This window comes from Salvelinus fontinalis, chromosome 2 (genome assembly GCF_029448725.1).
Source record: "Salvelinus fontinalis isolate EN_2023a chromosome 2, ASM2944872v1, whole genome shotgun sequence".
Lineage (NCBI taxonomy): Eukaryota > Metazoa > Chordata > Actinopteri > Salmoniformes > Salmonidae > Salvelinus > Salvelinus fontinalis.
Genome location: NC_074666.1, coordinates 5,473,747 through 5,487,319, shown reverse-complemented (window position 1 = coordinate 5,487,319; position 13,573 = coordinate 5,473,747). Strand labels below are relative to the sequence as shown.

General features: G+C 46.2%; 1 protein-coding gene across 5 annotated transcripts in view; it reads left to right on the top strand.

Moving 5' to 3' along the window:
- The window catches only part of LOC129810737 (zinc finger protein 462-like), a 77,449-nt gene that overhangs the window by 30,674 nt on the left and 33,202 nt on the right, over positions 1 to 13,573 (top strand). For 4 of the 5 annotated variants that reach the window (XM_055861597.1, XM_055861561.1, XM_055861569.1 and 1 more), the window contains exons 2-5: positions 3,248 to 3,504; positions 3,725 to 9,057; positions 9,401 to 9,538; positions 12,452 to 12,849. In XM_055861597.1, coding sequence (XP_055717572.1) covers positions 3,279 to 3,504; positions 3,725 to 9,057; positions 9,401 to 9,538; positions 12,452 to 12,849 — 6,095 coding nt within the window. In that variant the 5' untranslated portion in view covers positions 3,248 to 3,278. The remainder of the gene's footprint in view (positions 1 to 3,247; positions 3,505 to 3,724; positions 9,058 to 9,400; positions 9,539 to 12,451; positions 12,850 to 13,573) is intronic. The other variant, XM_055861587.1, reaches the window with a different exon arrangement.

The following is a 13,573-nucleotide window of genomic DNA, read 5'->3' as shown; positions in this document are numbered from 1 at the left end:
CTTCCCAATTTGTTTTAAAGAAGCTGGTGTGGTGTCATTCCAAAGGCCTGACCCTCTTAATTATTTGGTTATTTAAAAAAAATTTTTTTTTGTCCCCAATAAATGTATTGTCACCAATGAATGAAAGGGCTAAGTCAGCAAGGCTGGCGAGTGCGAGGTGGTTTTGCTGAGCTACATTGCAGCCAAGGCAGGCAGGCTGAAGGACTTGAGGCACAGTACATCTGGCAGATAGATTTCTGTCAGCAGCTCTCAAGTGACTGTCTGTGCTGTCTCAGGACCCGTCACAAATGGCACCCTATTCTCTATATAGTCCACTGCGTTTGACCAGAGCCCTATCGTTTGACCAGAGCCCTATTTTGACCAGGGATCTGGTCAAACGCAGTGCAGTATATAGGGAATAGGGAGCCATTTGGGAGCAGCCTCTGTGAGGAGGATCTGATCCGTGGGGCCATGTTGTGCAGTGAGAGCACTGGCTGAACACCTAAGCACACATAGCTGGCTGGCTCCTAAAATGGCTGCCCTTGAAGCTCAAAGGATCTGCTGCACAGCTCAGTGCCTGACTGTCAGAGCGCCGACAGAGCAGATAAAAGCATTACAAATACCGTCCATTAACTTGGTGTGGCTGGCATGAAGTCACTAAACTGACACGAAGGGCGATAGTAGCAGGACCGTTGTTGATATCCATGTCAAGGATCCTGGCATTAGAATGCATCTTTGTTTTGTATTTCATGTTCTGAGTTCCGACGAGAGAGCTGCCACAGATCAGCGTGGCAACCTGACCCTGGACAACAATGAGGGAGCAGGAACTGGCTTCTCGGGGACCCACTGGCAGGCTGCAGGGGCTGTTCCAGTGGAGATTGGTTGGTTACTGGACGGACGTTAACTGTTATGGTTACATACCAGAGGTCTGCTGAACCTGCAGCCCAAAATAAGCTACATTGGGGCAATACCAAAACAAATGGACAGATGAGGGAAAATAATGTCCCCTTCTACCACAGTTGGCCATAGGAGAGGAGAAGTCACTGTGTCATCGGAGCTCTGCACCAGGTTACACTGTTCAACCTTTTATTTTGTTGGTACTTTAGTATGGTGTACGTTTACAGGACCAGGTAAAGGAAGAGTGTGTGCTCAAACTCAAATTGACATTTACTGGCCACCATTTTGCCACAGGTGCAGGCGCTTCTGATGAACAGGATATATAGGCCTTCTGGTGGTATTGCAAAGCTCCTCCTAGGACAGGAATGCTGGTGGATGGCTCTGTAAGATAGGGCCAGGGAGTCGAATAACACAGGCTTTCTAAAGTCAACAGCTTTGTAGTGCTCTTCTTCTTACCTTCTACTTTTCTGAACAGTATATTCTGAACAGAATAGGAACTAGTGCTGGTTGTATAGACTATTGCCATAGGGGATGGTCAAATTCTATAGACATCTTACCAATAAATAACCCCCAGAATGCTATGTTATGATTGTTCTGCCAAGACCAAAGGATTATACAAAACGATGCATATTTCACTGGGCTACACTGTGCTCGTAGAGTGAAGCAATAATCCTCTTTTGAATACATGTAAATATTAATGTCCTTGGTCTAGACGAATGCACAGCACAGATGACCTGTGGCAAATGTATTAAATATGTCCTGTTCTGCTTTCTGCAGAATTAGGCCTGGTGTTTTACTTCAGCCTTTATTTAGAAAGTGATCAAATCCAATAAAATATATATCAAAATAATAAAAAAGCGAGTGCACATCACGCTGTGACTAGTTTGAGTGTTAATGGGTGACATTTCAAGGTAATGCCGTGTGTCTCTCTCTGTGTGTCACCACACAAAGAAGTGTGGACGAGAGGCGAAAACCCTTTTGATGAAATAGCTGTCATAACTGCCACATAAACAGCCATTTTATGCCCCAGTCATGTTTCACTCTCTCTGTTTCATTAACACATTGAAGTGTGTTTTTTCCTTTTTAACTGACACATCTCTGTAGACAGACATGGCTAATTAAGATTGCCTGTCTTTTGTTATGGTCTAAAAACTGTCCTGTGCTATTTTACCTATATGTATGTATTTGTTTAACATCGTTTTGGAAACATATTTGAGAAAGGGAAGCGGGTTACCATTTGGAATTGTGTGTATTTTGCAACACTGTGTAAAACTGTATTCCTCTTGGGACTAGTCTGTCCACAAGTTTGGGATTTATGTTTGTATCATAACAATACACACCAGTGTGTGTTTATGTGGCATTGGTCTACATTGAAAACTGTCTATTTGAAACAGAGAAATGTAAATGAGTGGCATATTGGTGTATTTATGTGCAGCAAGTCAGTTTGACCAACAAGCAATGCCATTGGTTAGTTAGAATGTCGAGGTCAGAGGTGACAGGTTATTATCAGTTGGTCCGTGCTATCCGTGAACCTTGGGACGTCTAAAATGTTTACGGTAAGGATTATGGTTAATGTTAGGGTAGGGTTAAGGATTAGGGTAGGGACGTCCCAAGGGTACCGGATAGCACTGACCATTATCAGTTACATCAGTTGTGTGTTTCATCACGGAACAGAATAGCACTGCGGACACAAAGCTTTATCTTTCTCTCTGTGTGGATTGATTTAAGTCTTATTTGGGAGGGACTTGATGCAATCTGAGAGAATTGTCTGTGTGTGTGTGTGTGTGATGTAAATATTGGGATGCAGTCTGACGGTTATGAGTCCCAAATAGTACCCTAGTCCCTTTTTTTAGCGCTCTACTTTTGACCACCGCCCATAGGGCCCTGGTCAAATGTAGTGCGCCATATCAGGAATAGGGTACTATTTGGGACTCATCCTGATGGCGCTGCTCTCCAGCTGTAGTTTATCCCAAGGTAATAAAGATGGAACAAATCAACTCAGTAATCCCTCCTCAGATTGCCCATTGTTCTTGGAAGCATGCAACAGCAACAACAACAGATCTCCTTAGTATGCACTGCAGTGATGTCAGAGCTGAAGAATCCAGCCGTCTGTAGATGTCTCTAATGTTGACGTGTGAGACCGAGGCAGAAACTGACCAATTCTCTTGTCTTGCCTTCTCTAAAATGTCTCTACTGTTGCATTTCTATCCCAGGGTTTTAGCCTACACCGGTGCTAGGCCTAAATACTTTTGTGTTTCCACCCATGTGGCCTAAATGTGACATGTTGTTGTCTGAGACTGAGGCATCGCCCCTTCACTTTAATTTCTTCCCCTACTCACCCATTCTCTTCTCTTGTGTTTTTTCTCACCAGGTTTCCCTGATTTTCCAGGGAGTCCTCAGCGATGGAGGTGCTACAGTGCGATGGCTGTGACTTCCGTGCTGAGTCATATGACGACCTCAAGGCCCACATCCAGGATGTCCACACGGCCTTCCTGCAGCCCACGGACGTCGGAGACGGAGAGGGGGGCGGGAGTCCCTGCCAGTCCAGGTCAGACTCTCTTAACTCCCCCAGCCAGACAGAGGGGGAGGAGGAGGATGAGCAGAATGAATCTCCCCAAACTGAAACGGGTAAGGGCACTCCATCGACTGTGTTGTGTATGGACAAATGATTATGATTCCTTATTATGAATGATATAGGTATGTCTTATACTTTACATATTTATACTTTACATATGTATATGTATTATGTGTACATATTTTATATATTTATATAAAGCATATAATTATTAAAGGAAAGATTGATTAAAGTTTTATACTGGTCTCTTTTTTTCTTCTTTCTTTCCCACAGGCCACTGCTTCGAAACAGACTTTTCCAGCTCGAACCAAATGCCATACAACAAGTCAGCAAACCAATCCAACAAGTCAGCAAACCAGTTATTCCAGTGTAAGATCTGTGTCCGTTACTTTAGATCCAAATCTCTCTTGAGTAAACACACCAAGAAGGTACATGGAGCCACACTAAGTGGTGGGAGCTCACCAGCCTCCCAGGCGTCCAAACAGTCCAACTACAATATCCTCATCCATGATAGTCTTGGGAAAGTGTTCTCCTGCCAGTATTGTACATACAAGTCTCCACGCAAAGCCAGGATCCTGAAACACCAAAAGATGTATCATAAAGGGAAACTTAATCTGGACCCCCCTGAATCTCCATCTGAGGCTGTTGAAGAATCTGAGGCATTGTCGTCTGAGGAACCCAGTGAGGAAATAGAAGAGGATGTGGTGGAACGTGGCATCTTGGAGTCCATGGTTAAACCTCTGGGGAAGTCCAGGGGGAACCAGGCTCTTCGTGGGGGATGGTGTGATAACATGATGAAAAACAGCAACATGGCGAAAAGGATCTCAACCATCCACCCAAGTGGAGAAGGAGAGGGAAGCGCAGGCTCTTCTAAATCGGATTCCCCCTCTTCCCCAAGAAGCCCTAACTCCAATATGGTTTCCAATGACCAGAGTGTTAATGAAGGCTCCTCAGTAGCCAACTGCTCAGTTTTCAAGCTCAGCAAAACCGCCTCTGGGATATCACCCTATCAGTATTCACAGATCCAATCGGTAGCGCCAAACAGCACAGGATCTTCCATTTTGTCTGAAAGGTCCACCTTCGTGATGTCTGATGTCTCCAACTCTGCCATAGAGATGGATTCAGGCATGCTGGATGACCCTAGGAGCAGCTCTGAAGACGACGACGAACTGGGTGACGAGGATGACCCCAAATACACCGACCCGTTGTCAGCCGGTGATTCTGCTAAGCAGCTTCTGTCTGAGGAGGATAACAAGATGCTGGAGACTAAAGGGATACCGTTCAGAAGGTACATGAACAGGTTCCAATGTCCCTTCTGCTCTTTCCTCACCATGCATCGCAGAAGCATCTCCCGTCACATCGAGAACATACACCTGTCTGGTAAGACTACAGTGTACAAGTGTGATGTGTGCCCCTTCATCTGCACCAGCCCTCTCAAGTTAGGCACGCACAAGCAAAGCCACTCCTCAGACTGGGACACCATGGACTTGACCAGTGAAAGCCCAGGTCCTCAGAACGAGACTCCAGAACCAGTGAACGGAGGAAATGTTGCTGCTTCCAAAGTCAATGGGAAAAAGCTTAACAGTGTGCTAAATGACCTTAATCAGCAGAACCCTCACCGCTGTACTCTTTGTAGCTTCTCGACCACCACTCTGAAAGGTCTGAGGGTTCACCAGCAACACAAACACTCCTACTGTGACGAAATGCAAGCTGTCGTTCTGGAGGAGTCAGCAAATGAGCAGCAGGACTCCGAATTAGAAACGCTCTCCAATTCTCAGAGCTTTGTACAAAAAACCCAGACTTCGATTCTTGGACTTGGATCCAAAAAGCACTTAACCGGGAAAACAGCAAGAAAGTCCATCAACGACCTACCTTTAGATCTGTCTCCAGTCAAAAAGAGAACTAGGATTGATGAAATCGCCAACAACCTTCAGAGCAAGATCAGTCAACAACAGGAGGATCTGGTGATTCATCTGGAAGGAATTGATGATGAAGAGGAAGGAGAGCTCAACATTGATGAAGATGTGGGCAGAGACAAGGAGGAGAATGACAGTGATAGTAAAAATCATGGCTACGTTTACAACAAGCTTTACGAAGGCCGGGTGGGTAAAAGAAAAAGAACCCTTACGTCAAAGCTAAGAAACATTCCCATTGCGCTGACACTCTCTGACGATGAGGACAACGACTCTGCTGATCCTAAAGCTGATCTCCAGGACCAGAGCAGCCAAGACAGCCGAGATACTGCTTTCCATGAGAACCTGGACTATTCAGAGGTCTCTGGGGTCGCACGCTTCTATTGCAAGCACTGTGACTACCACAACAAGTCAGCCCGCAGTGTAAGCACCCACTACCAGAGAATGCACCCTTATATCAAGTTTAGCTTTAGATACATCCTCGACCCCGAGGATCAGAGCGCAGTCTTCCGTTGCCTGGAGTGCTTCATCGAATACACCAACTTCAACGATCTTCACGATCACTACATGGATCACCATCCAGAAGCCAGCAATGTGCTGAACTTCAACCAACCAGATCTGGTGTACATGTGCCGCTTCTGTTCGTACACAAGTCCAAACGTCAGGAGCTTGATGCCCCATTACCAAAGAATGCACCCTGAAGTGAAAATAAACAACGCTATGATCTTCTCAAGCTACGTGGTGGAACAGCAACACAAGGGTGCAGAATCTCAAACGCTGAGAGAAATATTAAACTCCGGTCCCAAGAGTTTCACCTGTAGCTCTTCCACTTCCACGCCCAAGTCCTCATCCAGTCCTGCACACAAAAATGTTGCAAAGACGCAAGATACAACTGCAGAGACGGAAGCCCTGAAAGAGGGTGGTAACGTTGTAGTGTATGACTGTGAAGTATGCTCCTTTGCTAGCCCTAACATGCACTCTGTTCTAGTGCACTATCAGAAGAAGCATCCAGAGCAGAAGGCCTCGTATTTCCGTATTCAGAAAACTATGAGGGTTATCACAGTTGATAGGCCACTGTCAGCAGGCAGCTCTTCCTACAATGTCAACATACCCACCCCTGTGAAGTCATCCAGCGCCACAATGCCATTTGGTACGGATGAGGAGATCTACTACTGTAAACATTGTGTTTACAGCAACCGCTCTGTTGTGGGTGTTCTTGTCCATTATCAAAAGAGACATCCAGAAATAAAAGTCACAGCGAAATACATCAAGCATGCCAGTCCCACCCCTGGGTTGATGAAACTAATGGATGAGCTACAGATTGCACCTCCAAAGCAGTTCCTCAAACAGTTCAACAACAACGGATTCGATGGATCCAGTAATTCACATGGTAGGGTTGGCACAGAGAAGGGAGAAGCAGAGATGCTCTTCTTCTGTCAGCACTGTGACTACGGGAACCGCACTGTAAAAGGAGTGCTGATTCACTACCAAAAGAAGCACAGGGACGCAAAGTCGAATGCTGACCTTGTACGCCGGCACACTGCGGTGGTCCGCAGTCAACGAGAGCGAGCTCAGATGGGCCAGTCAGGCACTGCAGCCTCTGCCATTGCTCCTGCTGCTCCTGCTGAGATGATAGAGACGTCCTCCGAAACCCTTCGCTCATTGAAGTGCAGGCACTGCTCTTATACATCTCCATACGTGTATGCCTTGAAGAAGCACCTGAAGAAGGATCATCCTACTGTGAAGGCCACAGCCATGACCATTTTACACTGGGCGTACCAAGACGGCATCCTGGAGGCTGGTTACCACTGTGAGTGGTGCATCTATTCCCACGGAGAACCCAACGGGCTGCTCTTGCATTACCAAAGACGGCACCCAGAGCACAACGTTGACTACACGTACATGGCCAGCAAGCTGTGGGCAGGGCCTGATACTACTGCCTCCCAGCCGGGAGGGAACGCTGGGGACACTAAGCACTACCAATGCAGAGATTGTGCCTTCGAGGCTTGTTCCATCTGGGATATCACCAACCACTACCAAGCTGTCCACCCCTGGGCTGTCAAAGGGGATGAGTCTGTGCTACTGGACATCATCAAAGGTCAAAGGTCCCAAGCGACACTCCACCCATCGATGGCTAAAGGACCACCTTTCACTTTTCTTCCGACTGAGCACGATGAAGGCCCACTGGATATCCCTACGCCACCTCAAGAACACCTCCAACACCATCCCAGGCTCTCCCACACAAGCAGCTCTATCTCAAACAGCCCGTACCAGTGCACTGTATGTCTGTCTGAGTATAACAGCCTACATGGACTTCTGACACACTATGGCAAGAAACACCCAGGCATGAAAGTCAAGGCGGCTGACTTCGCACAGGAAGCTGATATCAATCCAAGTTCAGTTTACAAGTGTCGCCACTGTCCGTATGTGAACTCACGCATCCATGGAGTTCTCACTCATTACCAGAAGAGGCATCCGTTGGTGAAGGTCACCGCGGAGGACTTCTCAGACGATATAGAGCAGGTTAAAGATATAACTGAAGTGGATGACAAGTGCAAAACCCAAAGACAGGGCTATGGTGCGTACAGGTGCAAAATGTGTCCTTACACTCATGGGACATTGGAGAAACTGAAAGTTCACTACGAGAAATATCACAATCAACCAGCTTCAGATATGTTCAAGACTCCCCACATGCAATATTCCACAGTGAAAGATGAGCCGGTGGCTGAATGCAGTGCCACGAGTCTATCGTCAGAGGTACAAGAGGTCAGCGAATTCGAACTCGCTCTCACCCAGTTCCCCATCAACAAAGGAGAGGCCCATGCTGTGTTTAGGTGTCAGCTCTGCAAGTACTTCTGCTCGACCAGAAAAGGCATAGCTCGACACTACCGCATCAAACACAACAACGTCAGAGCTCAGCCGGAAGGCAAGAACAACGTCTTCAAGTGTGCTCTCTGTTCGTACACCAATCCCATTCGCAAAGGCCTGGCGGCTCACTATCAGAAGCGTCATGACATTGATGCCTACTACACACATTGCCTGGCAGCCTCCAAGACGTTGACGGAGAAGCCCAGTAAAGTGGTGGTGCCCTTGGCGTCAGAGGCGGAAGGGTCGGAGCTGACCGAGGAGTTACGGTTGGCCGTGGAGAGGAGAAAGTGTTCGCTCTGTGCTTTCCAGGCCTTCAGCAGGAAGAGCATAGTCTCCCACTACATCAAACGCCATCCAGGAGTCTTCCCCAAACGGCAACACTCCAGCAAACTCGGACGCTACTTCACTGTACTCTATGCCAAAGAACCCGAACCCATCGAAGAGGTGAACAAAGTGGTGGAGGTTGAACCGAAGCCCGAGCCAGAGGGAGAGGTTGCCGAGTGGCTGCCGTTCAAGTGTCTAAAATGCTTCCAGCTATCCTTCAGCACGGTCGATCTGCTCTCCATGCACTACAACGACCATCACAGTGGCAAGGACTTGAAGCGGGACTTCGTCATCCACCCCAGCCTTACGGAGGATGGGACGGAGACAGAGCTCTATCAGTGTGCCCACTGTGAGCTGAAATTCCTGGGTCTTCCTCTCCTCAGCACTCACCTGATGAACCATAACGAGGAGTTCCAGAAGCGGGCGATGAGGCAGGAGAGGAGGAGGCAGCTCCTTAGCAAGCAGAAGGCATCTGAGCCACCGGAGACAAAGACTGAGAAGGTGAGTTGTAGAGTTCAAGGACAAATTATTTATCGTCTCAGTAAAATACTAGATGTGGTCAGAGTCGAATGAGACAGGCATAATAAGCAAGACTATAGGGAGCGTTTATCTTGACTCTGCATTGTTGGAAAAGGACCCGTAAGTAAGCATTTCACTGTTAGTCTAAAATGTAATGGCTAAAATAGCAATGTTACCCATAGTATTGAATAACGAATATGAAATGTTTAAGTATTATTTTAAGAAATTTCATCAGCAATAGAAAATATCATTGCAACTAGTCTTGTGAAAAGCAACTTGTTTACAATTTTGGCTGACCACCCCCCCCGTTTTCCCTTTCTTTTAGCTGGTGAACAATACTGACAAAGCTCCGATTGGCTACAGGTGTAACTTCTGTGTTGAGGTCCACCCCACTCTCAGAGCCATCTGTAACCACCTGAGGAAACACGTCCAGTACGGGGAGGTCAAGGAGGGCCATGTCAAGGTAATGATGATCACATAGCCAAGGGTTTGGTAACATACGGGTGTCACACATACTCTTGACAAGTCTTACAGTGAATTATAACTGCATCATAATGCCTTCTACCTGCAGCTGCAGGCTCTAAGTATAGGGGTTTTTCATCAGTATTTAGTCACTAGTCCATTTAGACTGTAGAGTTAGTTGGTTTATTGCTTATATAAATGTAAATGCTTTATATGCATATTATTAATGTACGTGCATTAAGATGGTTAAATACTTTCTTACAAATAGAAGTATGATTTATTATTATGTTTTCATCCCATAACACATTTTAGCCCTTTACCTCTCATGAAAAATTATCTCAGCTCAAACTGAAAGATTACTTCTGAAGCTGCTTTTTAAATATTTAAAATTCCCCTAAAACGTATCTCTAAAAGCCACTGTGTCCCCCGTTCTCTTTGGTTCAGAGTCCGTCATGACTTCTGACTCCTAGCCCTCAGAGACCCCCACACTGCTGAGGTCTGTTTTTAGGGGGCAGCAGGGTTCTGTTTTCAGTTTTGTTTATTGCAACGGAGGCCCCTGGGTAGACAGTCTGTCAACTTCCCCTGGAGAAAACAAGTGAGGTAGTCCCTCCCTCCCGTTGCAGGGCAGGCAGGCACCTGGGTAGACAGTCTGTCAACTTCCCCTGGAGAAAACAAGTGAGGTAGTCCCTCCCTCCTGTTGCAGGGGAAAAAGAAGCCATAACTTCGAGTGCAGCGGATAACCGCTTGGACATTAGTATTCCACTGAGCTTGCCAGGGACTTGGCAAAGGGACGACAGGCCTGAAGATTTAAAGCCTCACCCAAAAAGGAAGCCAAATGAATGCCTGGTTGATTCTGCGGGCCATGCCACTCCAGGGAGGCCACTCCAGGCCGTTGTAATGCTGTATACTGAAGATGGCATGGCTGAAGTCCTGGCAGAAAGAGAGCGAGAGAAGCCATCTCCATGACGGCACCAACTATTAGGACTAGAAAACAAAACAAAACCACTCTGGAAATTTGCCCCCAAATAAAAGTGTGGTGGAAATATTTTGAATATGAAGAGAAAGTCAATCAGTTTATAGCAAATATTTTCACTGCATATTTGTTTCATATGAACATTTAGGCTATTACATGTTTCTGTACTAGTTTGTACTAGATCTCTTGCCATTTACATTGGCCCTGGCCTGTCCCCTAGCTCTCCCAGAGGGTGGTGAGAATAGGCTGACGATGCAAGGCTGGCCAGCTCTGCGGACGCTCATCTTATTTATGGTCCTATGAAGTGCGGGGTCAGGTCCTTGAGCAAAAATAGTGAGCTTCCTGTAGGCCATAAAAAGCCAGGTTGGTTGTCTGTTGGCCGTCATGTCTGTGTGAGAGAGCGAGAGAGAGAGCGAGGGGCACAGGACAGAAAACACTTTGTGCTGCCTTTCCCAGATCAAGGAAGTGGGACATGCAGACCAGGGCAGGTCGTGGTCTTATTCATTAGGCACCAAACAACGGAAAACGGACTGAAACAGGGAGGGACTACATGGACTTGCCCAGTCAGAAATACTCATTTCTGTTTCCTGTTGCAAAGCATTTAAAAACTTTTTTTCTTTCAATGGACTAATGAATATGTCTCAGGCCGTGGTCTCTGGTCGCCTGGTCTCAGGCCGTGGTCTCTGTTCGCCTGGTCTCTGGTCGCCTGGTCTCTGTCGGGGCGTTTTCAAGGTTAATGTCCACATAATCAACTACAGTCACAGGAGGGCAAAGTTAGTTCTCTTTGGCTAATAATGAGGAAGGTCTGTTAAAAAACAGATCCTACTTTAACCATCACCAACTGTCAGATTAAAGAAGCCACACAGAAGACCTGGTTAGTGTTAGTGGTACCAGCAGTAGTAAGAATTTAGTAGTTCATTATGTAGACCTTGGACCTTCATTGTGTCTACTTTCACAGGGCGTTTTAAACGTTGACTAGAAAAACCAATCAGTGTCTTAAAGCCCTACTTTTACTCCTAAACCATTTTCTATTTTGCTGTTCTCTATGGTATGTCTAATTTACTGTTCTCTACGGTATGTCTAACTTACTGTTCTCTACGGTATGTCTAACTTACTGTTCTCTACGGTATGTCTAATTTACTGTTCTCTACGGTATGTCTAACTTACTGTTCTCTATGGTATGTCTAATTTACTGTTCTCTATGGTATGGCTAATTTACTGTTCTCTACGGTATGTCTAATTTACTGTTGTCTACGGCAGGGCGAGGCAACGGGCGGCCCGCGGGCCAAAACCGGTCTGCAAGTGATTGTATTTGGCTTGCAAAGTGTTTTTTTATAAAAAAACAAAAAAACATTTGGTCAAAAAAGACCAGGAATTCAGCTAGAAATTAGTTTAATTTAGGAAATATGTTCCCAAGTATTTCCACAAATAAAAAACGAGTCTTATGCGATTGTGTATCAATGTAGTCAAGGTAGGAAATAATTGTTCTTTTCAAATACAATATATTTTTGGGCTTAGTTGCGGTCAATTTGCAGTGTAAAAATGATTATGATTATGTTCCTACCCCCTGACCATCCACTACGACAAAAAAAGGCCCGCGGCCCTCAATCTAGTTGGCTATCCCTGCTCCACAGTATGTCCATGCCGGTAGGGAGGTTATTCGAATTTAAGTTCAATCACAGCTAGCAATATTGTTTTAAATGAAATTCAGGAATCAAATAACATATTCGGCCATGATGGTGTGACTGACTAGGTTCAAGTTCTCTACGCACCACGAGACTGTTAGCCCAGTGAGCCAAAGCCTAAAGCAAGGTTAGTTTGGTACAATGGCAACAGTTTGGAGTACATTAGTCAGTACGACGTGTTAACTGCCAAAGCATATGGAAATGATAAATAAATATAGCTGCTATAATGCTGTTCTCCCTCTGTCCTTCACCTCAGCAGGAAGTCACAGATGTACCATTGTCCACCATCCCGGGAGAGAACAGCATCACCAACGGAGAGGTGGAAGAGGTGACCGACAACTCCATCATGGAGACATCCCCCAAGGACATGACGATGGTCGCCACAGCTATGGGCCCGGTGGTCGCCGGGGATGCTGTTGCCATAGAAACAATGGAGATGGCAATTGGAGAGGGGGTTGGGGTAGTGGCGCCCGTCGGCCAGCAGGTGAAGGAGAGGCTTGTTGGGGGACACCCGTGCGCTCAGTGCGACCGCGTCTTCATGTCCATGCAGGGGCTGAGGTCCCACGAGAGGAGCCACTCGGCCATGGCCATGTTCACCAGAGAGGACAAGTACAGCTGCCAGTACTGCCAGTTCGTCTCCCCCTTCAGACACAAGTAAGAGGACATAATATAGACTTAAAGAGATAATATAAATGATTGGTTCACTGCTTGTCACACACGAAGGAAATACAGTACATGTATATATCAGAGGCATTCTGGGATTTGGAGTTCACTTTCGTAAACCCTCTGAATTGTTTAAGATTGAGTGTGTTGCTGTTTCGAAGAATAGTGTCCTCTAATGTCTTGATGTGTGTGGCTGTGTTCTGTATAGCGTTTACTCTCCTGCACCTGTCTCCTTAGCTGTGCTTTATTTCAACATTCTCTCTGGATGGAATGGAGCCTAAGTGCCAGTCTGTTTGTGATTGACAATGACAGCAATAGAGAAGGAAAGAGCACAAACAGATCTGGCACCAGGCTAGATGGAACACACATTGCCTCTAAAGCTCACTCCAGTCCACTCCAGTGAGAGACACTGCAGGCATGGCAGACATTTTGATTTTAATTTGTCTTCTTATCCAAAGCTGAAAGACTTCATCTTTGTTGAGCTCCATTGTGTAATCCCACTCTACTGCATGTGCCCTGACCCAGAAAGGAAATGCGTTCCCATGCCACCCAAGAGGCTTGTATGAAAACACACTAATATTCCCCAGATACGTTCTATGTGGTTTGCAGTGACACAAAGAGATACACTAGGGATACAGAGACAGTGGTAGATCTTTTCCCCTACGGCCTCTGCTCAATAGTCATTGGAAATTGTGGTTTTGAAAAAGGAAGTTAT